At 38.4% G+C, this 27,194-nt stretch overlaps 1 protein-coding gene across 3 annotated transcripts; it reads right to left on the reverse strand.

The window, feature by feature from the left end:
* Positions 1–13,133: 13,133 nt before the first annotated feature.
* On the reverse strand, positions 13,134–26,834 carry LOC107829481 (acyl-coenzyme A oxidase 3, peroxisomal-like). Of its 3 annotated transcripts, none has more exons than XM_016656930.2 (13): positions 26,019–26,834; positions 19,673–19,790; positions 19,467–19,574; positions 19,177–19,349; positions 18,964–19,063; positions 18,593–18,667; positions 18,361–18,491; positions 17,852–17,987; positions 17,652–17,771; positions 14,499–14,645; positions 14,317–14,421; positions 14,124–14,225; positions 13,134–13,600 (listed from the first exon to the last, which is right to left on the reverse strand). In XM_016656930.2, the coding sequence occupies exons 1-13, from the start codon at positions 26,483–26,485 to the stop codon at positions 13,352–13,354; spliced, it is 2,031 nt and encodes a 676-aa protein (XP_016512416.1). In that variant the 5' UTR covers positions 26,486–26,834; the 3' UTR covers positions 13,134–13,351. The 3 variants fall into 3 exon arrangements, with proteins under 3 accessions (XP_016512416.1, XP_075112764.1, XP_016512417.1); XM_075256663.1 differs by lacking the exon at positions 26,019–26,834 and adding an exon at positions 23,799–24,310; XM_016656931.2 differs by lacking the exon at positions 26,019–26,834 and adding an exon at positions 21,664–22,190.
* Between the last annotated feature and the right edge of the window lie 360 nt (positions 26,835–27,194).

Consider the following 27,194-nt stretch of genomic DNA (forward strand, 5'->3'; position numbering starts at 1 on the left):
CTAAATCTCCCAAGTGGCGACTCTGAAATAAATAAACCAATCCCGTCTCGATTGTCCTTTAATTGGAAAAACTCCCTTGCACCCTCGCGGGTGCAGAAAAAGGAGGTGTGACAATGAGTTTGGTCCATCGAGCTCGAACTCGACCCATCCTGAGCTCGACCCATCCTGAACTTCAGGCTTGAAGTGACTCCTCAAGCCTGTGAAACTGGGCATACCTGATTTCGACCGTATATAGATAGTCCCCGCATTTCTTAGAGTAAGATGATAAGAAATGATTTGATCCTCGATCCTCCGATGCCTCGATCATGATGTCAATCTCGTGACGTCAGTGACTGAAGTAATTGGAAGGTCGCTTCTGCATAGTTCCCAAGGCCATTAATTGAAGGCGGTTGATGGTCGACCATTGGCTTACCCAAACCGTTAAAGTGGCTTCTATAAATAGGCCAATTTTAAAATCTTTACTTCTCAAACCATTCTCAAAATCTCACTAGCTTCTTCATCTTCTCTGAGTTCACCCTTTTCTCAATTTGTTCTTACTACAACATCAACTTCTTCTCTTCTTTTAAATTTCTCAACAACAATGGCTAAAACATCTAAAACCATTCCTTAGAAAGAAAAAGCTTCTTCATCATCATGATCGGCAGGTGGTAGAACGATGGCGCCGCCCCGTATTAAGGAATGCATTCTTGGGCCATGCGAGCTATCCTCCGATTTTAAAATCGATAGCCCCCCATCAGTTCCAGGCCGATGCGAGCCCATGTTCCGATACATCTGCTTAATATCTGAAGCCGATCTCAAGCAGGTGAAAGAGGACTGTGGTTGGGAGAACAAGGAAGTGGTGATTCCTTCCCCAAAGAAGGATATCACTACCCATGTGAAAGGATACCTAAGAGTGTATACCTATCCTTTCACACTGAGTCTCGTAGATCTGGTACTGGTTCCTGTAGATCCGGTCATTCTCGATTTATGTCATCAGTATTGGGTGACCCTTGGCCAGATTTACCCTTCCTTCTAGCATATCGTTAAATTGCTCAGGTTCTGCTCGGGCAAGGTCGAAAGGGGGTTGCCATTTACACTTGACCATCTGATCAGGCTATATAGTCCCCGCCTCTATCGATGTGGTTTGAAAAGCTCCAGTGTCGATCCTCGAAGTCTCTATTCTCTAGTATCAATGAGGACAAAGGCCGAGGATGGATGGGCCGATTTGTCCGAATCAGGACCTCCGACTTAATTCCTGCCGAAAGGATGCCGCTCCCAAAAGAATGGAATATGGAAAGTAAGTACAACCCTATTGATGGTATTTACTACTCCGCTTTCCCCGCCCTTCCTCGATCTAATCCTTTTTTGATGGTGTAGCTTCCTCTTGGTTTCCTGGTGCTGTTCCGGACCTTGCAGGTTGGGTCCGACAACTGGCCTCCACTTCTTCATACGCAGAAGGCTGCTGGCGTGATTTGGCCAAGGGTCGGTGGGAAGCCAAAAACTATGGTGGGTTTCCTTGTTTATATTTCGACGCTTTCCTGTAAGATACTTACTTTCCCTTTACGCAGGCCTTGGAGATACTGTTGCTATGAGGCCGCCCCCGTCCGGTGAAGAGGAAATCTCGTAGCCAACCAAGGAGAAGAAAAGGAAAAGGGCTTCACTAGCAAACTCCCCGAAGCCCAAGAAAAATAAGGCTCGAAAGCCTAAGGCCGATCCTGCAGCCCTCTCCACGGAAGCGGTCAAACACCTTCGGGATGATGATAAAGAGGGAGAAAATGCCAACTGCCTGTTGGTAACTCTGAAGAGGGGGAGCACTGAAGCTTCGAAGGCCACTGACTCGGCGGTGGCTGATGCGGTTCAATCTCGAACTGAAGAGATCTCGGAGCGGAGCTCAAGCAGAGTCCCCGAGCCATCGGGTGGTAAAAGAGGCCCTCGCCTAGGAGGACATCCGACCGGTGAACCCGAAGAGACTAACTCCGAGGCCCTTCAAAGGGAAGAGAATGTCCCAAGTTAATCACTTGGGATAATTAACATAGATGAATCCGCGCTGGGCCCTGAGTTTTTCAAAGGGCAGTTCCGAGATGCTTGGGCCATGAAGACTTCTGACGTGGGGAGTCCCATGAAGGGAATGATATTTTTCGGGAATTCTTAGAGGGGGTCGAAGATGGTCACGACCCAGATGCTTCATTTATTTTTTATGAGGCCCAATGGCTCTTTAAACAAGTAAGTTTCTACCCTCAAAATTACGCCTGTGTTCTATTCTTGTTGTTCTGGGTCTAACTTTTCCCTTTTGTGTGAAGGCTGTGACACTCCATCGAGAAACATTTTCCAAGTCTCGAGCTGGGTTTGCTCGATGTGAGACCGAGCTTAAGAAGCTTGTAGAAGAGAGGGATGACCTTAAGATCCTCTACGTCAAAAAAGAGAGGGAGAACAATGATCTTCGAGCTGAACCGGCGAGGGCTCATCAGGAACATACTGAGCTTATTGAGCAGGTAATGCAACTTTTTGGGAGCTAGTTGCATGTTTATTTGATTTAGTGACTAACGCTTTCAACTTTGCAGGCCCAACAAAAGGCGAGTTGGTGGAGCAGGTTCGAGAGGAGGTTAAGATGAAAGAGGCCGAGACCTTGGGGTGGAAGCAACAAATGGACCGTCTTGCCTCAGAGAAAGAGATACTTCGGGCCCAGTTGGGTTCGGTTGAATGCCAACTTCAAAATGCAAAGGGGAAAAGCTTGGCCCGGAGCCGAAAGATTGAAGAGCTCGAAGCTAAATCGGCCTTCGAGCTTGCGAAGGCCAAATCTGAGGCAGAGGCGATTGTGGCCTCTTATTGAGCTGACGCCGAAGCTTCCAACATTCGGGCACGAAAGATCTCCATTGCTGCTGAAGTCAAATTGTCATGTGCTCTCGATCACGCAGGCAATAATCCCGGAGAGAAACTCTCGAGGAGGTGCACACTCATGGCTTTGACCTATCAGCTGATATTGAAAATGCAAAAGCTATAGAGGACAAGGCTCCCACTTTACTTTCCGATGATGAAGACTCTGCTAGTAGTTTTGAGAGCGGAGGAGATGAGGATGAAGTCCCCGAGGGAGAAGTCCCCGAAGATACGGCTCCTAACGATGCAGCTCCCGAGGATGTGGCTCCCGAGGATGCGGCTCCCAAAGTAGATTAGGCTCTCTCTTGGGCACTGTAAATACCCTTTATAAATATAAGGAATTCCCTTTCTTTCTAATTTATCTCCGATTTGTATTGAATTCTGCTTCGTCTTCATTTTGTGAAAAATTAGATGTTATAACTTCAATGATTAAGTGAGCACTAGCTCGAACTCAGAATAGAACAAACCCTTAGGTTTTTAGTGATCAATGGGTGATCTTTGAACTTATAATAGAATACCTCTTGAGGTTTTTTGATAATCCTCGAGCTATGCTTAAGTTGATTTGATGCGAGCTCGGGATGATGAGACTTTTGGGTCCGAGTTGAGTGAGAGCAAGGTCTCGAACTCTACATGTTTCAGCCCTTAGGATCTTTTATATTGGCCCTTAGGTACTTTAAGTTGGGCCAATTTGGCCTCTAGAACGGCTATAATTTTCCATTTTTTCGGCTAAAAGACTTAGTGAAATTTTTTTATGCCTTAGCATGTGTTTTTTGTAACCGTTGGGTTGTTCGAGAGTTCAATCGATCAGAACCTATTTGTGTTAATACCTCTTGAGGCTTTTTCGAAGGCTGATATTATCGAAGCCTTCAAATTATTCGAGGGCTAATTTTATCGAAGCCCTTTTTTATTTGCTTTGCCGAGTATTTAACTGGTTTTTCAAAGTATTTGAGGTCCTTTAACTTATGGCAGAAGTCGGACGTCTCCGAGCAGCGTTATTTTGGCTGTAGCCTTTTTATATGACCGTAGTCTTTAATATGGTTGTAGCCTTCGGGTGTGTCTCTTGGACTTGTTTCCTGATAACCTTTCTAACTTGTCCGAAAGGTTAGTCCCCAAGTATGATGGCCTTGGCCTTTGAGTCGAGGGATGACTCTTTGAAGTATTATAAATTCGAGTTAAGATATTCAAATATGTTGACTGTCGACGACGGTCCTCGAGTATTTGAGGTGTATTTGCGTTCCCTTGAGCCGTTTCTCACAAAATCACAAGTATGGAGTTCATATAATAGCAAATTTCTTTGAGACACAAAGTGTTTTGATATAGAAGGAATGCTTCTTTGAATAATTGATACATGCGTACATGTTTTGCCATCGGGGCTCGACTATTCTAAATGGACACGGTTCATCCGACCATTTGGCCCATTACAAAGTTTTCTTATCGAGTCCTTCTTTGGCGTGAAGTATTTTCCTCGAAATATAACCTCCAAGGGTTATGCCCCCCAGCATTCCAGGTTGATTGAAAAGAACCCTTGGATACTGTTGAATTCTCATTAGGTAGCACATAGTTGTTACTTCGTTGAAAACCTCGCCGGAAAAACCCATTTGGGATAAAACCCGATCTAAGAAAAAAAGAGTGCAACACGTGCTTTAAAGCCTAAGGTCTTCATGTAGAAAGGTGCCCTCGACATCTTCGATCGAACACCTGCAATGAGTTAGTTTTAAATACAAATGGAGATAACGAGAAGGCCGTACCTTAGCAGTAATACCATTTGAGTAGTGATACATTCTAATTATATGGCAATTGTTCGCCTTCCATTGTGCCGTGCTTGTAAGATCCTTTAAAGATAACTCTGATGACTCGGTACAGTCCTACCCAATTCTGACCTAGTTTCCCTTCATTCGGGTCTCGAGTATTGAGGGTGACTTTCCGTAGAACTAAGTCCCTGATTCCAAAGTGTCGAAGGTTGGTCCTTCTATTATAATATCTCTCGATTCTTTGCTTCTGCACGGCCACCCAAACAAGTGCAGCTTCTCATTTTTCGTCTAATAGCACGAGGCTAGTACTCATAGCCTTGTCATTTGATTCGTCCGATGCATGTCGAAATCTGGCGCTGAGTTCCTTGACTTCGACTGGGATCAAAGCCTCGGAGCCATATACTAGGGAGAACGGGGTTTCCCCCGTGCTGGACTTCGATGTCATTCGATATTCCCCAAGAACCTCGGGCAGAACCTCTCTCTATCTCTCTTTAGCGTCGTTCAACCTTTTCTTCAAGTTTTGAATGATAGTCCTGTTTCCTGTCGGATGATATGGCACTGATAAAATCCTTTTTATTTTGTGTGCCTCGAAGAACTCCATTACCTTACTGCCGATGAATTGTTTGCTGCTGTCGCATACGATTTTGGCACGTAACCCGAAACGACACGATGTGGTGCCAGATGAAGTCAATAACTTCTTTTTCTCTGACCTTCTCGAAGGCCTGTGCTTCTACCCATTTAGAAAAGTAGTCAGTCATAATCAAAATGAATTTAGCTTTACTTGGGGCCATTGGTAGAGGGCCGACGATATCCCCCATTTCATGAAAGGCCATGGGGACAGGTTTGAGTGAAGTTGCTCTCCGGGATGATGAATCATCGGTGCAAACCTTTGACATTTATTACATTTTCTAACAAACTTCTTAGTTTCTTTTTCCATGCTATCCCAATAATATCCTACTCTAATAATTTTGCGAATCAAAGACTCGGCACCAGAGTGATTCCCACAAGTGCCTTCGTGGATTTCTCATAGAACATAATTGGTGTCCCCCAGCCCTAAACATACCGCTAATGGTCCATCGAACGTCCTCCTGTACAATGCTTTATCTGCATCCAATATGAACCTAACAACCTTGGTTCGTAGAGTCCTTGATTCTTTATGATCCAATGAGAGATTTCCATTTTTCAAATATTCGATATACTTATTCCTCCAATCCCAAGTCAAACTTGTAGAATTTATCTCGGCATGACCCTCCTCGACCACAGATCTTGATAATTGGACGACAGTCCCCGGGATAATATCATCTTCTTCAACTGATGACCCTAAGTTAGCAAGTGCATCGGCCTCACTGTTTTGTTCTCGAGGCACATGATCTAGAGTCCACTCCGTGAAGCGGTGCAAGGTTACGTGTAGCTTGCCCAAATATCTTTGCATCCTATCCTCTCGGACTTCGAAGCTTTTGTTTACTTGGTTTACCACCAACAGAGAATCACACTTGGCTTCAATGACTTCTGCCCCCAAGATTTTAGCTAGCCTGAGACCTGCAATCATGGCCTTATACTTGGCCTCATTGTTAGTCAACCTAGAAGTTTTAATAGATTGCCTAATAGTGTTACCTGTAGGTGGCTTCAAAATGATGCCAAGCCCGGACCCTTTCACATTCGAGGCACCATCCGTGAAGAGGGTCCATACCCCCGATGATGTACCCAATTTTAGCAGAAGTTCTTTTTCCACTTCGGGTATGAGGGTTGGTGTAAAATCAGCCACGAAGTCAGCTAAGATTTGAGATTTGATGGTTGTTCGGGGTTGATATTCGATATCGTACCAAGTTCGACTGCCCATTTGGCCAATCGGTCTGATAGCTCGGGCTTATGCAAAACATTTTGAAGAGATAAGTGGTTAACACACATATTGGGTGACACTGGAAATATTGGGACCACTCACGTGCCAACAAGATAACTCTCATACAGAAGGCAAGTACACGGGAATACATGTAAATGGTTAATAACATCATGATTCATCTTCTTAAACCGATATGGGTGATTTGTATACGTGTATGCTTGTGCAAGTGTTCTCCCACAACTTAAGTCAACAAGTAAGAGTAGACACAAAGAATGGAACATAAGAAATGATTACCCCAAAATGTACACGGTATAACTCACACAAGGTAGAAACACCACTACACAAATATCAACAATAACAATGTTCCCAGGCCATCACAAGTCATCACAAATCATTCCCCGACATAGCTCACCTTGTCTCACCACGTGCGCAATAATAAAGTAAATGCCTGCCTTGTCTCGCCGCACGCGCACAATAATATTCTCACCTTGTCTCGCTACATGCGCAAACCCACAAATATAGCCTGCCTTGTCAAGTCGCATGTGCAGAAATCAATAGTAACAACAGCACGACAGAAACTTCGTGCAAACACCCGAACAATCCTTCCAACAATATCACATGTGCCAAAACATAACAACACAATAAAATGACTTTCACAATATGTACCCATATGCCACAACATTTCCTAAAAAAAGTTTCAATACCATATCCTCGCATAGACCTCGACTCAACAATACAGAGTACAACAGCAACAACAATAACAATAACACGAGAATACGACAAGTAAATCAACTCAGGAACTTTAGAACACAGAGAAACGGTAGAACGAGCTCACAAAGAAAGACATAATAGGGAATACTGGGCTCAATGAGAATAGCTCAACAAGGGAGAGATAATGTGTAACAATAATTCCACAAAAGTACAATTCGACGATAAGAAAGATAACATGAATCAATGATTCCAAATAAGGATAAGTCAACAATGAAAAGGGATAACAAAACTTCATTTAAGGTCGAGCAATAACGGAAGAGATGACAACAAATTCAATTAAGGGTAAGCAATTTTGGAAGAGATAATAATAATAACTTTAGGTAAGGATAAGCAATTAGGGAAAAGATAACATGGCAATAACCGAGGCAACATCTTTAATTAAGGCACATTTGGCAACAAGAGTAAAACATGAATCAAATAAATTCCATATACGAAACGTAAGGGTAAATTTATTAAGTGGACGATTTAACATGATAAAACAACTTCATATCTAATGAACATAAAAACCTAAGGGCCCTAAATGGTCAAATTTCCATAATTAAGCCCAAGTACGTACTCGTCACCTCGCTTTCACAGCCTTCACATGACATAATTAGCACAATGAATCAAATCCTAAGGGGTAGTTTCCCCCATACAAAGTTAGGTAAGATACTTTCCTCAAAGAAGCTAGACCGATACTCTAAAATGACCTTCTCGAGTGAAACAACCTCTAGACGGCTCAAATCTAGCAAAAATAACTTCAAATCATAAATAAAACTCATAGAAAAAAATTCCGGATAATAAAGTTTCGATTTTTAATTAAAACTAAAGAGTCAACCCCCGAGTCCGTACCTCAAAACCCAATAAAATTCACAAAACCCGAACATCCATTCCGATATGAGTCCAACCATACCAAAACTATTAAATTCCGATATCGAATTGCCCTTCAAATCTTTTTTACATTTTTGAAAGATTTTACAAAAGTTTTATTTTCTTCCATTCAATTCACTAATTAAATGATAAAAACAAAGATAAAATCATGAAAGAAAATCAAATCCGGGTAAAGATCACTTACTCCAAACAACTACGTGAAGAACCCCTCAAAAATTGCCCAAATCCGAGGCATCTAGCTTAAGATGAAAAATGGACAAACCCTCGATTTTGGAAAATATATTCTGCTGCCTAGGTAACAAGAATCGCGATCGCGAAGATTTTGTATGCGATCGCGAAGAAGAAAAATATCAGCTGCCAATTATATGCTACGCTAACGCGAACACGGAGAAGAAATGTTACTCCCACAAAAGGCTCTACGTGATCGCAGAAGAAAGAATGCAAACGCGATGCAGTAGAATGCATACTTTCGCGATCGCGAACCATTCACTGCGAACACGAATAAGGAAAATGGGTCACTCACCAAATAGCCTACGCAATCGCATCTGTATCTTCGCGATCGCGTAGAAGGACATCAGACACCAGAACTTCAGCATTTCAAAACATAAGAAAATGGCCCATAACCCATCCGAAACACACCCGAGGCTCCGTCCAAGCATACCAACAAGTTCTGTAACATAACGCGGACCTATTCGAGGCCTCAAATCACATCAAACAACGTCGAAACTACGAATCACACCTCAAATCGAACTTATGAATTTTTAAATCTTCCAACTTCCAAAACTCGTACCAAAACATATCAAATCAACCCGGAATAGCGTCAAATTTTGCGTGGAAGTCCCAAATGACATAACAGAGCTATTTCAACTCCCGGAATCGCAATCTGAACCCGATATCAACAAATCCAACTCCCGATCAAACCTCTCAACCTTCCGAACCTTCAACTTTCAATTTTCGCCAAAATGTTTCAAAATATCTTACGGACCTCCAAACCCAAATCTGGACGCACGCCTAAGTCTAAAATCACCATACGAAAATCATCAAAATGACATTTCGGAGTCGTCTACACAAAAGTCAAACTTCGATCAACTTTTACCGCTTAAGCTTTTATAACTAGAATCCTTGTTCTAAATTGATCCCGAATAATCCAAAAACCAAACTCGACAACACATACAAGTCATAACACATAATACGAAGCTGCTCGAGACCTTAAGCCACCGAACGGGATGCTAATTCTCAAAACAACCGGTCGGGTTATTACAGAAGGATAGGGTGTGGGTGTGGGGTAAGAGTGGAGTATAAGGTGGGAAAGATTGAAGAAAAATTTTGAAAAATATTTTCCAAAATATTTAATCCAAGTAAACGTGAAAAAATTTAAAAATATTTTCATTCATACCAAATACACCCTATATATAAACTACCAAAACTTCAACCAAATATTGTCCAAAACCTACAAATTCTATCATCTCATCCAAATTTTATGGCATTCAACAGATCCCTTATCAGGAAAAGAATAATATGAGTGCAGCTTTAATTCTACTCAAATTTCCCTTTGCGATGTTAATAAAAACAAAAACAAGAAAAAGAAAAGGAAAAATCTGGTGGTTTTTTCACTGTCACGACAAGAGGATATGGAACTAATTGTGTCCCACAAATAAAATTCATGTCCAGCAGATATATATAAATTTCCAAAACTTCAACCAAATATTGTCCCAAACATATAAATTCAATGATCTCGTTCGAATTATGTGCCTCCTGGGGTTCTAGTAGAGCTAAACACAATACGTTCAAACTTGAAAAGACATTTCTTTAAGCAATCACGTAACGCTCCTTCATGTTGTTTACTATCTATTATTTCGTTGTGTCGGTTTTCTTATTGTTATGTTATTTTGTTGTTGTTATTGTTCTTGTCTTTATTATTTTCGACGTGGCTCACTATTATTTTTCTTTTTCAAACCTGCTGATATCTGCTTTGTTTGAGGTGAGAGTCTATCGAAAATTAAATAATCTCTCTACCTCTGCAACGTAGGAATAAGGTATGTGTACACATGTAATATACCGAGTATGTTATTATAGTCAAATTTTTTTCCTGAAAGAGTGACAACGGCCTGCTATCATATTACCCTCTACGTGAACGTGACAAATTAGACAGGGTTCTTTTATATATATATATATATATATATATATATATATATATATATATATATATATATATATATATATATATATATATTCCCTTATATATTTATGCGTTTTCACTTTTTTTCTCGAATTTTTTGGGTGAAAATTCTATCTCCGCACTTTCTACACCTAAATTATTTTGCTAGAGCAAACACTTGTCACACAAGCATCCCAGGTAGGGGTGTACATATATTGAGTTGGTTTGAGTTTTTTTTTTAAGTCAAACCAATTTTGTAAGGTTATTAAATCTAAAGACCAAACCAAATTCCCGGTAAAGTCTTCATAGAACAAAACATATAACTTGTGCTCCAAATATTTCTTTAATCCTAATAAGATACAACTATATACGGTGTTTCTCAAGAAAATAATTCAAAATATGAGATATGTCTTGTCATGATCCTAAAATATTCAACAATAAAGATAATAAAATCATATAAAATAAAATATTTGCTAATTAATAAGCCATAACAAAAATAAATATAATCTAAAAGTACTAGGTCATACTAAAATAAGTACGACTACAAGTACTATTAGTTACATGACTAACACTAAAGGAAAAATAAAATAGGCTTTGCATTTTTATCTAAATCATTGTAACACTAAAAAGTAAATATCCAACACACTAACATTCCTTGTATTGAATGGAATGTCTTTTGTTAGCATTAATATTGATTTAATTTTGGTTTGAACTTTTATTAGTATTATTTAAGTTACTAACATTCATGGGCTATAAAATTTATTAGAGCTTTCAAAAGTTTTAAGTTCAAACTTGAAATAACACGTTAAAAGATAAAACTATGAAAAAATTTAAGAAATATTTATAAATTATATTACAACAAGTATTTTTATGTATTAAATATATTCAAAATTTCGGGTTAGTTTGATTTCGATTTGACTTTTTTTAGTTAAAACCAAACCAAACCAATTATTGTCAGTTTTTTTTTCTTCCAACACAATACCAAATCAAAACGGAACCATAGTCGGAATTTTTTTTCTCGGTTTGACTTTGTTATCAATTTGATTCGATTTGTCGGTTTTTTTTGTACACCCCTAATCCCAAGCGACAAGTGCGGTACTACATGGCCCTGGATTTCAACTTGACGCACCATCTGTGTTGCATTTTACTGGATCACCCACTAGTTAATAACAAGTAATTTTCAAATATCTGATGGGTTATTTATAATTTTTCAATGACAATCATGTTTTAATTCTCATTTAACTTAAATCCGTATTTCCATATGGTACACTACCAACAAAAATTGTGCAGTAGCAATAAGTACTCCTTCATTCTTAACCAGAGGTCTTGAATTTGAACCCTAGATTTATAATTAAATAATATATTATTAAATAAATTTTCTAATACAAAATACTAAATCTAAGCAAAAGCCATAGGATATCATAGCTCCACCCCTGTCCACCTCATCTGGCAGCCCAAAGCAACCCAAAACACTTAAAACAATACAATAACAACCCAACCACCAGAATTAATGGGGCATTTGCATCTATGTCCGCTTTTTGGATCACGTTTTAATTTGTGCTCATTTTGCAAAAAAATTTACAAGTGTACCCACTTTTTCGCGTAACTTCAGCATACGGGGCTGAAGTAGTAAAGGCAATCACACAAAACTTCAGCATTCTAGTAGACGGGACTGAAGTTTTTGTTTTTGTAACTGGCGAAGTTTTTGTTTTGTAACTGGTAGAGCTGAAGTTTTTGTTTTATAACTGGCGAATTTCAGCTCTAGAGTTGAAGTTTTTGTTTTGTAACTAGCGAAGTTTTAGCCTATTTACACCATGTGTGTAATGCTCCCCTGGTTCATAATGATGAAAATCGTTGGGCTCATAGTGCCTTTCAGTTGGTTAAACATATGGAAGGGAAGAAAAATAAGCAGTAACAGATTGATACCGTAATTACATAAACCTCATCAGTTGAAATACAATTGAACTACGAACTACAAATTAATAGATATCCGCATACTAACTTTCCCAAAACTCTGCATTCAGAAATAAAATTAATCTAGCAATAATTAAGGTAACAGAAGAATTAACTTACTGCAATACTGGAAGTCGGTGGATTTAGCTGAAGACAGAGACTAACATGAGCCTAATTGGTCAAACATATGGAATGGTGGTATATTAAAGAATTAATCATAGTGTCTTTCAGTTGTTAATAGAAGAAGAAGAAAACGAAAGAGGAGAAGGAGGAGGAGAAAGGGGCTGAAATTGTTTAAAAACTGGGTACAAGTTAAAACTTTTTTAAAAACTGGGTATAAGTTAAATGGGGACGACCAAATAGGACGGCCCGTGCAATTTTTACAAATTAATCCCCAAATACCTACCAAAATTTTCTTATAACACAGAAAAAGGAGCACCAAAATTAGAATTTTCCAAGTGCAGCATCCTACTCACTTCCCTTTGAGTTCATTCTGCAGATATACACATCACTTAACAAGGCAAATACAACAAACCCAGTGTAATCCCACAATAAAGGTCTGGCGAGGGTAGCACGTACGCCATCTTACCCCTACTTTATGTAGGTAAAGAGGCTATTTTCGGTAGACCCTCGGCTTAATGTACTCATTAAACAAACCGGTAGAGCCTCGGCCAATCACGAAACTAGGAATCTCCCTAAGGGTGTTCAAATTTGAAAGAAGTAAAAAAAATCCCCGACGAAGGGTGTTCAATATGTGTTATATACCTCTAAAACGTAATATTTTACCTATATACACTTCGTCCCTGCCCTCGACTTAATGCACTCATTAAACAACACTTTGTTTAATGAGCAAAAGTATCCGTCCTTTGACTGAAAACAAAAATAGCGCGCACACACACATACAGAGAGATAGAGAGATCATCTGTAACATACCGGAGGATCAAACAACACTTTGTTTATGAGTAAAAGTATCCATCCCTTGACGAATAAAAAAAAAGGATCTATCCTTTAATGATGCAACAGAAAAGTTCAAATATACTTATTCTTTAAAAGACAATGCAAAATAAAGAACCTTTTGTTATTCATGGCAAGCACATTAGTTGCAAGAAAAGACCACGGTTGCGACCTCTTTTAGTAGTTTGTACGAGTAGCGAGCTAGTTTTGTTCAGAAGACCAAACATTGGCTTCAACCCAATTGAAAGCTATAGGGCCCAAGAAAGCATCGGGTATGCCGAAAGAACTGACCAAGGAAAGTGCATGTGGCCTTAGTTCACTGCAGAGATTTGCAACTTCTTTTCTCACCGCAGCAGCATTGTCCGTTGACAAGTATCCGTATCGGAGGAATGCAACATCCTCCTCTAGGGTGACCAAAACATACATCGATCTCACAAGCCCCAAAATATCCTGCAAGAGAAAACCACAGTCGCGCACAACACATTTTTCAAGTTTTGCCAACCACTGTTGCTCAAACTTTAAAAAAACCCTGACAAATTTGATATTTGCACTACATTTGAAAACTCAAATCTCATAATTGATACTCCCTTTGCCCCAATTTATGTGTTACACTTTTCTTTAAGTCATTCCCAAAAAAATGTCATCTTCTATATTTAGATACAACTTAACTTTAAGATTCCCATTTGATTTATAAACACACAAATGTCTGAGGCTTGTTTTAGACTACAAGTTTCAAAAGTCTTCCTTTCTTTCTTAAGTTCCGTGCTCAGTTAAACAGTGCCAGATAAATTGGGACGGAGAGGATATTAGTTTATGCGCTCAAAGCAACACCATAATTATTTCCACGGGAAGCAAGACATTTCATGACTAAGTCTACTAATCCTATGTCTAAGGACTATACCGTTGTCCACATCCACATAGAATATTGTTTTGGTGTTGTTATAAAGATGAACTAAAACACATTTATCAGTACCTTAAGTGGGCCAGACGTGACGGTTGCCTCTGCCTCGAGGAAAGTATGCAGAACTGCTCGGTCAGAGAAGGCTCTCCCAAGGTCTTCAGCGAGCTGATAATTCTGTGAAGGGGAAAAAATAAACCGATTTATTATGTGCAAGCACCCAATACAAATTGAATTAAGAGAAGAATAAAAGAAAGAGTAGGCTTACCAAAGTAAATGCATATTCTTTGCTTTTCCCCTGTGACTGGCATAATGAAACTTCAGCAGCAAAACGTTCCAACAGGTCTCGTTCTCGTAGGCAGAATATGTCGTTCTGGAAAAAAGGCAATCAACACTACTGACCTGCTAAATGATTCATCTAAAATGAAAAAGAAACAAAAGCTTCATTACCTGGAATTGGGATTGCCTCATTGCGGAACTTGTGAGTTGTGAAGGTACGACGGGACAAGAGTTGTTCATGTGTTCTAATCCCAATCCTTTGAACGGCTTCTTACTCCTTTTGGCTGTCACATATTCCCCAAGAAGTGCCTTGCTAACCTGCCATTATAAGTTTCCCATTGAACAGCAAAGTTACCCAGTGGCTATGTAAAGATCAATAATAACCACATTTTGACGACATATCCTTATGCACCCTCAAGATCCATTAATTAATGTGAAGAGTAGGTGCAGAATTATTGAGCTAAACCAATTAATGATATAACCTTCTATTGCAACGAGATAAGAAAACTACTGAAATTTCTCCTTGCACCTAATGCCGAAGAGAAGGAAAGGCCAAACACTTTGGCCTAACGGGAATGAGCAACGACGAAATGAGAAGATGAGGTGCATCGGGCACTCCCATTGAGAAATAAGGGTAGAAGGTTTTGGGCCTGTAGCTTTCCCCATCTCCCCTTCGTCGGCCGGCACTTGTGGAGGGGCTTGAAGCTCTCACTTTACCAACAAGCCGAGAGCTGATGGCTGTTGGTGACGACTACAATCAAAAAGCTCGTATAAAGATGAATATTTCACATGGAGTAGTGTGCAGCTTTTTGTTGGGCGTTCTTCGGTCGTGCGACGCATATGTATCTATGATCTTATCAACTTTTAAAGTCAAGAACCATATGTGCACGCGAGTGTGTTAAAGAAGATTCGTGCTAGCAAAACGTTACCAATTGTATTTTATCTGACTCAGAAGAAAGGCGGCGAGAGAGGTGTTAGGGATATCTACGGGCCACAATGGTGGCCACAAAGGAGATTGGTGGTGGAATGCAGTTGTCCAAGGTAAAGTGGAAGCAAAGAAGGCGGCTTACCTGCGGTTAGTAGGGAGCACTGACGAGGAGGAGAAGAGAGAGAACAGTCAAGGGTATAAGGTAGCTAGGAAGGAGGCGAAGATTGCAGTGACGGAGGCTAAGACGACAGCTTTTGCTCGTCTGTACGAGGAACTAAGGAACAAAGGTGGGGAGAAGAAGTTATTCCGACTCGCTAAGGTGAGAGAGAGGACAACTCGGGATCTGGACCAAGTGAGGTGCATAAAAGACGATGACGGCAAAGTTTTAATGGGAGATGACCAGATTAAGAGGAGGTGGCAGACCTACTTTCATAAACTTCTAAGTGAAGAAGGGGATCAGGATATTATACTTGGGGAATCGAGGAATGCCGACAATCACCATGAATTAAGTAATTGTAGGGACATTGAGATCGATGAAGTCATGGAGGCAATGCGTAAGATGAGAAGGGGCAGAGCTACCGGGCCAGACGAAATTCCAGTTGAACTGTGGAGGTGTGTGGGTAGAGCAGGCTTGGAATGGCTTACTGCACTGTTTAATGTTATATTCAAGACTAATAGGATGCCTGAAGAGTGGAGGTGGAGTACAATGGTCCCGTTGTATAAGAACAAAGGTGATGTCCAGAGCTGTAACAACTATAGAGGCATCAAATTACTAAGTCATACCATGAAAGTTTGGGAGAGAGTGGTAGAAATGAGAGTGCGAAGGACGGTGTCTATTTCAGACAACCAGTTCGGGTTCATGTCGGGACGATCTACCACAGAAGCTATCCACCTTATTAGGAGGATGGTGGAACAGTACTGAGATAGGAAGAAGGATCTCCACATGGTGTTTATTGATCTGGAGAAAGCGTACGATAAGGTTCCTAGGGAGGTCTTATGGAGCTGCTTAGAGGATAAAGGGGTCCCGATTGACTATGTTAGGGTGATTAAAGACATGTATGATGGAGCTAAGACTCGGGTTAGGACAGTAGGAGGCGACTCTGAACACTTTCTAGTTATTACGGGGTTGCACCAAGGGTCTGCACTCAGCCCATTCCTATTTGCCCTGGTGATGGATGCACTGACTCATCATATTCAAGGGGAGGTGCCATGGTGCATGCTATTTGCTGATGACATTATTCTAATTGACGAGACAAGAGGCGGCGTCAACGAGAGGCTAGAGATTTGGAGACATGCTCTTGAGTCTAAAGGTTTCAAGTTGAGCAGGACGAAGACAGAATACCTCGAGTGCAAATTTGGAGTTGAGCCGACGGAAGCGGGAGTTGAAGCGAGGCTTGACTCTCAAGTCATTCCCAAGAGAGGTAGTTTCAAGTACCTTGGATCGGTTATTCAGGGGATCGGGGAGATTGACGAGGATGTCACACACCGTATAGGGGTGGGGTGGATGAAGTGGAGGTTAGCGTCGGGAGTCTTGTGTGACAAGAAAGTGCCACCGTTACTAAAAGGTAAGTTTTATAGGGCAGTGGTTAGGCCTGCCATGTTATATGGAACTGAATATTGGCCGGTAAAGAACTCACACATCCAGAAGATGAAAGTAGCAGAGATGAGGATGTTGAGGTGGATGTGCGGGCATACAAGGATGGATAAGATTAGGAATGAAGATATTCGAGAGAAGGTGGGTGTGGCCCCCATGGAGGACAAGATGCGGGAAGTAAGACTCAGATGGTTCGGGCACATTCAGAGGAGGAGCACTGATGCACCGGTGAGGAGGTGTGAGCGACTGGCTGTAGTGGGCACGCGGAGAGGTAGATGACGACCTAAGAAGTATTGGGGAGAGGTGATCACACAGGACATGACGCGACTTAGGATTACTGAGGACATGGCCCTTGACAGGGAATTATGGAGGTCGAGCATTAAAGTTGTAGGTTAGGGGAGAGTTGGGAATAATTCTACAGCACAATAGAGTGAGACTAGCCAGTTAGGAGTTAGACTAAGAATGTCATTGGTCGTCTATTGATGCAGGGCTTTACCATCTAGTTTTACTATACCAGCCATCTATTTCGTATTTCGTATTCTGTATTTCATATCTCTTATATATTGCTGTTATTTTATTATGCATTTTTATGGTACTAATATATCGGCTGTTGTTGTTTTTTTGAGCCGAGGGTCTCCTGAAAACAGCCTCTCTACCCTTCGGGGTAGGGGTAAGATCTGCGTACATATTACCCTCCCCAGACCCCACTTGTGGGATTATACTGGGTCGTTGTTGTTGTTGTTGTAGAAGAGACTACACATGTAAAATACTTTGTAAAACAAATAGTAGCATTTAACCATACCTGTTGCATAAGAACATTGTTGTCACCCTCAAAAGTAGACTGCACATCAAATTCACCTTTCAGCTGGCCAACCCGATTTTCAGTCTTCAACCCTTGGCCTCCACAGGCTTCACGACATTCCTGATTCAACATATAAAGAATTTTTTGAGTCGGGAAAAAAGTTAAATCGGTAATAATCCAAGTTTTCTTGTGCATACTACCTGAAGAGTTCGCATGTTATGCCAACTTGCTGTAGCTTTGAATGCACTTGAAATAACATGAATAACTTTGTTCATCTCAGGTGTCCTCTTGACGTAAATCTTTTTCAAGTAGTTAGAAGCAAAGCTCATAGCATATCTGCAAAGAGACAAAGTTGGGTTAACAAACTTAGTAAATGCGGACCACATTATGATAAGGCTCATTATAAAACAAGTGTCAACTAGCAGACATAGAAGAATTTGCATACAACTTATAACCTGAAAGTTACCTGCGGAGCGAAAATATATGGACATTAAAAAGGTTAATAATGATAGTTCAGTTTAAAAGAGAAAATAACAAATAGTTTCGGGTTACTTTATCGATGTATCTCATGTTGAAAGAAATAAAACAACGGGGGAAAACCATAAACAAAAGAACAATAGTACGAATGCATGTCTTTTGACTTTTCATGAACATGAAAAGAGTAATGCATGGTAGAATAGGAAATCAGTGCAATTCGGTGAGCATTTACGTTTTTGCAAGAAGAGGAAGAAGTCGTCGTTGATGACTTGGATAATCGAGTATAAGAACTTCTGGTCCATTAGGAGTAACTGAAAATGCTCTCCTTGTCAGCGAGTATCTTAATGCAGTCGCCAAACCAATCTGACCAAGCAGGACAAGAAGATAAGACGCAACAAAAATATTTTTTTGGGTAGCGTTAACAAACAAAATATTTGAGCAGAAAAAATTGTTTCTTGTCATACCTTTGCTGAGTAAGTTGCACTAACTGCGATTGTCACACGACCAGATGTCAAAGGGGCCATAAATGCTGCAAATCGCTGAGAACAAAATTGTTAAAAGTTGGTTAGCTACCGAACAGTTTTCCAAAACATCCCAAAATTCAAATAATATAACACTGATGACGGAAAAGGCAAGAGGAGCTTAAAGCTCCGACAAGTTTAGTATTTGAGTCTCAGATTACAAATTGATGCATTATCCTTCTCATCAAAGTTTCTTGGCGAGCTGTCAAGACCGTAACCTTTTCCTACTATAGATCATAAAGAATCACTAAAAGATAGAGATATCCATATTATGATTAGAACGACAAAAGAGGTTAGGAATGAATTAAGTTTACCTGGTCAGGGTCCTTAATAGCAGTAAGATATTTCCCGTCTGGAGAAACATCCGCCACTGAATTTAACAAATTTTCTCTGGGTACCCGGACATTGTCAAACCTGGAAAATGCAATTTCACAAAGAGCTTAGCTCCTAACCGCCAAAATGAATCCATAAACTTTTAATGCAGATTACTATACTTAAAGCTAAGTTCAAGTAGAGCTCATCTTTACCAGATTCTACCATTGTCAACCCCATTCAAGCCAATCTTGTGACCACAATCAGCTATACGGATGTTTGGACAAATGTTGCCATTTTCATCTCTGATCTGGGTAATAAAAGCATGGACACCTTGATTTTTCCCGTCAATGTGGAGCTGAGAGAAAACTACTGTATGTGTTGCATGCTACAATACGGTCAAGAGAAATGGTGTCAATTTAGAATAATTAACAATTAGACAAACTAAAAACACCACTCAAATAAACACGCCGAACGGCTTGTGAGAAGAGGGTAGTGTAGTTACATTAGCTGCACCGCCAATCCAATACTTCTGAGCTGATTCACACGGAGTGTTTATGACAAACTCTCCGGTGCTTGAATCATAGGTTGTGACTGTTTCAATACCTCGAACCTGAACAGTAATTGCAAAGGAATTCAGTTAGAACTGCAGAAACAATGAACAATCATTTACCGAATAAAGTCGTATACAATTAAAGAACCTTCACCTACATTACTTCCATGTCCCAACTCTGTCATAGCAAAGCAACCCTTAACCACATAATTCTCTGTGTCCCTCAACCACTTATCATGATGTCGTTGGGTACCAAAAAACTTGATTGCACCGCCCCTGAATCAATCAACCAAAAAACTCAATGATATTCTGCTTACCTGGAATTCTAAGTTATGCAGCCCAACGAACAAATCAAGACTTGCTCCACAAGAAATTTAACCTATTTATTTTTTTTTCTTATTCTTATTCCAAAATTGTCTTTTTCTTGCAGTAGGTTGACGACCAATACAAAAAGAGTCCAACCATGACGAATTTTAGATAAGTAACCAACAAGATTGTCTTCATCAGATATTCAAGGTGTAGTTAGGTGGTTCTTATCTTTTTCCACATTTACCTTTTCGCTGTAGGTTGATGGCCGAGAAAATAGTCCAATTATGATAAATTCTCTTAAATAGATAGAGAGGATTCATGTAGCTGTCTCAACTAATTTGGAAAAACATAGGGACAACCAATGTAGTGTAAATTAAAAGTCGGAAAAGGGAAACATAAAATTGCGAATAGATCGTGACACACTAGACAAACATGTTAAAAGGACACCACCAACTTAATATTTAATATATTTCAAAGGAGAATCTAAAATATTCAATGAATTGTATAGAATTGAAAGAAGAACTCTAGAATGAGACGCCTATAAGTACTCTAAAACTGAGTGGAAGGTGTAATTCCACAACAATACCTCCACTAGATCCTCCCATGACCACCTATAAATAGAGGTGGTCATTTCAGTTGCAAGTGTGCAACAAAGAGTGGAACAAAAGAGTGTAAGAAAGAATGAAAGTGAGAGAGAGAAAGGGGGGGGGGGGAGTGAGAGTTAAGACGGAAAAGCTATGTATGCGCTCGCTATAATGGTTGAAGATGGATTATTGCAGTGGATAAGAAACTTAGGACAAGAACGATGTGAAATTACGAAGGTTTGAAAAATGAGCTTTTGTCAATCTCGCAACGGTATATGACAATTAGTCCAACATTACTCAAACGTTAAATCTTTTATGTGATGATATACCAAAACTGGATCCAGACAGTGCTATCACAGAGACAAGGATAAAGAGAATTATCATTCAGTTTGAGGCCAGAGCATAAAGGCACAGTCATAGCCACAAGCTGGTTGGTTACAGAACAATCTTTATCTGGATTGAAAAATCTATCAAATGAAGAGACTTGGAGAAGCCATTATCAAGCCCAGATGACGAGAAGGTGCTCTTCAGTAAAAGGCAAAACCATAAAATTCAAGACAAAATTGGTAAATCAATCAACAAGGGAAGCTATTGAAAAAGGAATGAGGAGAGAACCTCACAACCAGGCGATATCACAAGAGTCGATATCAAAGAAGCCAGTGAGCCAACAAGCAGGCAAACCAATGTTTGATCGGTCCGCAAAGGGATAAGTGTTAAAATTGTGGGAGGGAAAGGATAGTATGCCCAAAGATTGCGCGTCTCATTCTGCTGAACCAGAAAAGGCACTATCACTAGCAAGTGTAAGTGACATATTAGTCGATTATGGACGTATTGGATCGTTGATTCGGATGTTCACATGGTTAGTGATGAGAAAAAGCTGATCAACAAGAGCGAATATAAGGGCTACCGAGTAGCGGTGACGGTTAATAATTGAAGAATGCCAATAACTCACATTAGCAAGATGGCTTTCGTGCCTTGTTACGAGTGGCGGAGCCACATGTATTCGTCGGAAAATTACATTGCGTAGCTAGGTAAAAGAAATATTTTTACGTATATATACTTCTCTCCTCGGCTTCTTCGTGGTTTACTTCTTTATATTTTGACATCCCTTAGTGAAAATCTTAACTCTGCCACTACTTGTTACAGCTCATGACAAGTACAACTTCAGAAAAGATTTACTATAAGATTGAACATGGTCCTTAGTTTGCAATCATAAACTAAGTTGTGATCATCCAATTGTGCTTAAAAAAACATACCATAAGAAAAAATGGACGCCGATTTTGACAGAAAGAGAATGATCAAAGATGCTAACAACATCAGTAAAAGCAAGTTTCCTCAACTCATCTTCCGGTCCATTACCAGTGAGCCAACCTTTAAAAACACCATGTTCAAGAAGATACTCAATTCTCCTCATAGTAATTTCCCTTTGCTGTTCTTTAGACTGGTTATAGTCAGGGCAAACAAAAACTTTGCCACCCCTTATTTTTGGATTAAAAAGATTGTTTTTTAACATTAAACCAAAAAGCCAGTCTTTGTCCTCTAAATTATGATCATCTAAAAGTTTTCTCATTTCTTTTGTGTCAAAAACAGAAGATGGTCCTGAAAATTCAGGTGGGATGTAACTGAGACATGGGAAAGATTGGAGTATTGAATTTATGGGTGTTGGATTTTCTTGATTTAGGTGTCTGCTAAGGACTTTTGTTCTGAAATTCACTTTTTCCATTGAAGAAGAATAAGATGATGATGAAGAAAAATGGGAATTTTTCATCGTTAAGAAATCAAGAAAGTGAGATGAAAAGGAGGAATTTGCAAACTGTATAATTGAATTTGAAGGGAAGTTTTGTGAGGAAAGAGTGGATCTTGAGTTAGAATAATATAAGGTTTAATTATGAGTATGGTAGTTTGGGGTCTAAATGTTTGTCTAATTGGTCATAAAGTCAATTTAATTTGATAATATGTATTTATTCATTTAATGAAATCACAATGTGGGAGTAACTTTTTTTTTTTTTTTTGGTAATGTCTCGAGTCCTATTAGTCATTTTGGCAATTTGAATTTAGATTTGACGTGGTAGAAAATAAGCAATGATTTATCACTTTATTTTTCAAATATATCCTTAGCGTTTTAATAAGTATATCATATATGGCAAGAGCGAAACCTGGCAGCTCACAGGTTCCATGGAGAAAGTTGATTTGTAATAACTATGGTGCACCAAGATGGATTTTTATACTTAACCTGGCAGCTCATAGGAGGCTAAGCACAAGGGACAGGCTGACTAGCTGGGGTGTGACTGATATACTGCTGTGTCCTCTGTGTAATGTTGCTAATGAGACTATTGACCATTTATTTTTCAGTTGTGTGTATTCAAGTGGAATATGGAACAGACTATTACAATGGCAAGGTTTGACAAGAAAGGCTATGAACTAGCAGGATGAAATGGCATGGATGGAGGTAAATGAGAGGGGTAGGAGTGCTATAGCAGAGTTATTCAGAATGACGATAGCTGGATGTGTATATCATATATGGCAAGAGCGAAACATGAGGATATTTCAGAATAAGCAAAGGCAAGAGGAGCAAGTTATCAGACAAATTGTTCAAGAGATATTCTTCAGAGGTTTTATGTGGGCTCGATTGGCTAAAAAGCTGGAAAGCTTAAATTTCTACCCTTAATTAGCCTAGTAAATGCTTTATGATATTGTTGTTGTTTAGGGGGTGCAGTAGTGCTAGAGATGATGCCCAGCTTTAGTGCGGTTTTTTTTTTTTTTTTTTGAGTTGTACAAAAATTACTTGGTAATAAATAAAAAATTATTTAACAAAAAAAAAAGTAGTATTTTTCAAATGATAAATAGTTTAGACAAAAATATTCTTACAACCTACTTAATCCCTTGAACCAAACGGCCCCTTAAAGAAGTACAATTTGGAGTATTGGAAAGCTACTAACTTGTCTTTTAGGGTTGTTTGGTAGGGGAACAAGTTATCACGGGATTATAATGATAGGATTACAATACGGGGATCAAATAATGACGGAATTATTTAGTAAATATATTTTTATTGGAAGATGTTTGGTTCATTAGACTAAAAATGGGATACACAAGATATGATATAAATATGTGTTTGGACTTTGGTGTATATTAGATAAGTTGAGATAAACTTTTATTTCCAATTTTAACCATCGATTGTTTAAAATACTTTGGGTGAAGAGCCCTGAAGAAGGGCATCTTTATTATTTTAGTGTCTATCTCGGGATTAATTAATCCCGAGATTATTATCTCAATGTGGGATAGAATAATACCCAATTGTGAAATTAATTTTTTAATCCTAAATTAAAAATTCACCCAAAGATTATTATCCATTATCCTACATACCAAACGACCCCTTAGGGAATAAACATACCATAAGAAAAAATGGACGCCGAGCTTGATTTTAAGAGAATGATCAAAGATGCCAACAACATCTACGAAATCAAATTTCCTCAACTCATCTTCAGGTCCTTTACCAGTTAGCCACCTTTCAAAAACACCATTTTGCATAAGATAGCCAATTCTCCTCATAGTAATTTCCCTTTGTTGTTCTTTAGATTGGTTATAATCAGGCTGAACAAATACTTTGCCACCCCTTACTTTTGTGTTAAAAAGATTACTTTGCAACATTAGACCAAAAAGCCAGTCCCTTTCTTGCAAATTATAACCATCTAAAAGTTTTCTCATTTCTTTTATGTCAAAAACAGAAAATGGCTCTGAAAATTCAGGTGGATTGTAACTGAGACATGGGAAAGATTGGAGTAATGAATAATTGAATGTTGGATTTTCTTGGTTTAGGTGTTTGCTAATGACTTTTGTTCTAAAGTTCACTCTCTCCATTGAAGAAGATGAAAAATGGGAATTTTCCATTTTGTTGAGAGATTTGATTAATTGTATAGGAAATCAAGAAAACTGAGATGAAAAAGAGAATTTTTAAGGAAGTGCAATTAATATTTGATTCGTACAATACTATAGTATATTTGTACTTGAAGCTAATATTACAAGTTCTAAAAGGTGTTTATCTTTCTAACTCTTTTTCCCCTTTGTGTCCCACTTTATTTGACACTTTTCATTTTACGAGAATTAAACTTTTTAATTTTAACCGTGTATTTGACCATGAAATCTTTATATTTTTTTTTTAAAAAACGTTACAAATTTAAAAACTATGTAAAAAGCACTATAGGTCACAATAACCAAATATTTAAATATTTAAAAAATATAAAAAAATAACGGTCAGAGAATAACTTGTTGACTCTCGAAATCCGAACATAAAATGAGACAAAGGGAGTACTAAACAATGCAATGGAGTGAGTTGTTTAATTTGGCAACCTATATTGGACGTATCTACTTTTTTTTTTAAGGGAAAATATTTTGTTTTATGAGTGTAAATGTCAAATTATTTTTAAGATTGTAAAGGGCTTTAACAAGAAATTATCATTTCTCCCATGTGATGTGCCCATTGAACATTACTGACAGTTTCTGTCTTTTATTCGTATATGTGTAATCTGATGAGGATTTGCTGTAATATCTATCTTTCTTTATTCTATATTTTTCAAGATTGTTTTTATCAATTTATCTTACCATTGAATGAATCAACCAAAAATGGGAATGATATTCTGTTTACCTACTACCAAAAAACCTCTTAAATAAGGAGGCATTAAGACCAGGGCGTGGAGCTAGAGTTTCATACCAGTGGAGGATTTCCGCTAGGGGTTAAAAAAAAAATTAAAAAAATTAGTGATCAGTTGAAATTGAAACAACAATATTACAAAGGTTTTAAACCCCATTAATCACTAAGCTAGACTTTTGGGTTGTATTAAGGAGACTAAAAAAAATAAAATATAGCAGTACAAACCAAAATTTTGGCCTTATACGTACAGAGTAATTTTCTGGCGAAGGGGCTTCGGGTGAAACTCTTCCGCCCCCTAATTTCGCCCCTCCTTCAGACTCAGGTTCGACTGAACCTAGTAGCTTTATTCAACTATATTTATCTTTATATATTCATTGAATATTAATAAAATTCTTAACGTCCAATCCAGTAATTTAAAGGACTAAAATCTCAAACCCATAAATTTTAAATTTTGGCTCTGACTCTGATTAAAACCTTTCCTAATGAGATTTGTATGATGGGTTCAGACCACCAAAATGGATAAAAGAAAAATATTTTGCTTACCTGAAATACTAAGTAATAAGTTGTGTAACGCACCCAAACCAATCAAGATTGTCCCTACTACCAATTTAACATATTTAGGCTTTTCTTATTCTTATTCCAAAACAATCTTATCTTATAAGAAAATAGGTTGAACAATCAAATTATGAATTGAACCCAATTAATCCAGAAAAAAGTAAAGTCATATATATATATATATTTAGCTTAACAGTGCAAAGACAGTTTTTTTAACTTGTGATAGCTAATTAGTTACACATATTTAGCTTACTAGTTAATATTTATCAACTGATTTACTAATTATGTTTAATCAAAAAATTTATTTAAACTTATCTAATACGTATTCCAGTCAAACATGTTCACGTAAATTGAAACGGATGAGTAATATTTTTGAATTTATCAATAAGAAGAAATAGACAAACATACCATAGGAAAAAGTGGACACCAATCTTGATAGCAAGAGAATGATCAAATATTCCAACCACATCCAATAGAGCCAATTTCCTCAACTCATCTTCAGGTCCTTTACCAGTTAGCCACCTTTCAAAAACACCATTTTGCATAAGATAGCCAATTCTCCTCATAGTAATTTCCCTTTGTTGTTCTTTAGATTGGTTATAATCAGGCTGAACAAATACTTTGCCACCCCTTATTTTTGGATTAAAAAGATTACTTTGCAACATTAGACCAAATAGCCAGTCTCTTTCTTGCAAATTATGGCCATCCATAAGTTTTCTCATTTCTTTTATGTCAAAAACAGAAGATGGTTCTGAAAATTCAGGTGGGTTGTAACTGAGACATGGGAAAGATTGGAGTATTGAATTATTGGATGTTGGGTTTTCTTGGTTTAAGTGTCTGCTAAGGATTTTTGTTCTGAAATTCACTTTTTCCATTGAAGAAGATAAATATTTGGAATTTTCCGTTGTTGAGAAATGAATAAGAAATCAAGAAAACAGAGAGAAAACGAGGGGGGAAGGAAGGAGGATTTTGAGATTTTTTGTGTGAAAAGTCTTGTGATAGAGTGGATCTAACGTTTAGAAGAAAAATTAAGTTTAATACATGAGCAAAACATGAGCTTCTAGAAGGCCAAATTGGTCAAAAACAATAGTCGGTTAAGTAAGTTAAATTTGTTTTACAATATTTAAGAACGGGAGTCAGGTATACGAAGTATTTGGTTGTAGGATCTAGGAAATGATGTATCCTAAGAGGCGGGAGTAAGCGTCATACAAGCATTTGTGGCTCGTTAAATTTTTTATTTAAATATGTATATATAGATAGTATACAAAATAAATATTGTTTACCTCAAAATACGAGTAATAATTAAACTTGTTTGTGGTTTTAAAAATAAGCGATTTAATTCAATACTAATTAATAACCAAGAATTCTAACGTATAAATTAAAGAAGTGAGTTGAATCAAACCAGTGTTTAAGCAAATCTTGGCCTCGAGCTATAATGGCCTCGAGGTAGGTCAACAAGAACAGTAAAGTAAAAACAATAAAGTTAAGAGACGATTCTGATGAGTAATGAGCAAGAAAGTAAGAGAGTATATTCTTTTGCCAATGATTGATGATGATTACAAATGATTGGGGTCCCCTCTATAT

The sequence above is a fragment of the Nicotiana tabacum genome, chromosome 1 (genome assembly GCF_000715075.1).
Source record: "Nicotiana tabacum cultivar K326 chromosome 1, ASM71507v2, whole genome shotgun sequence".
NCBI classification, from domain to species: Eukaryota; Viridiplantae; Streptophyta; class Magnoliopsida; order Solanales; family Solanaceae; genus Nicotiana; species Nicotiana tabacum.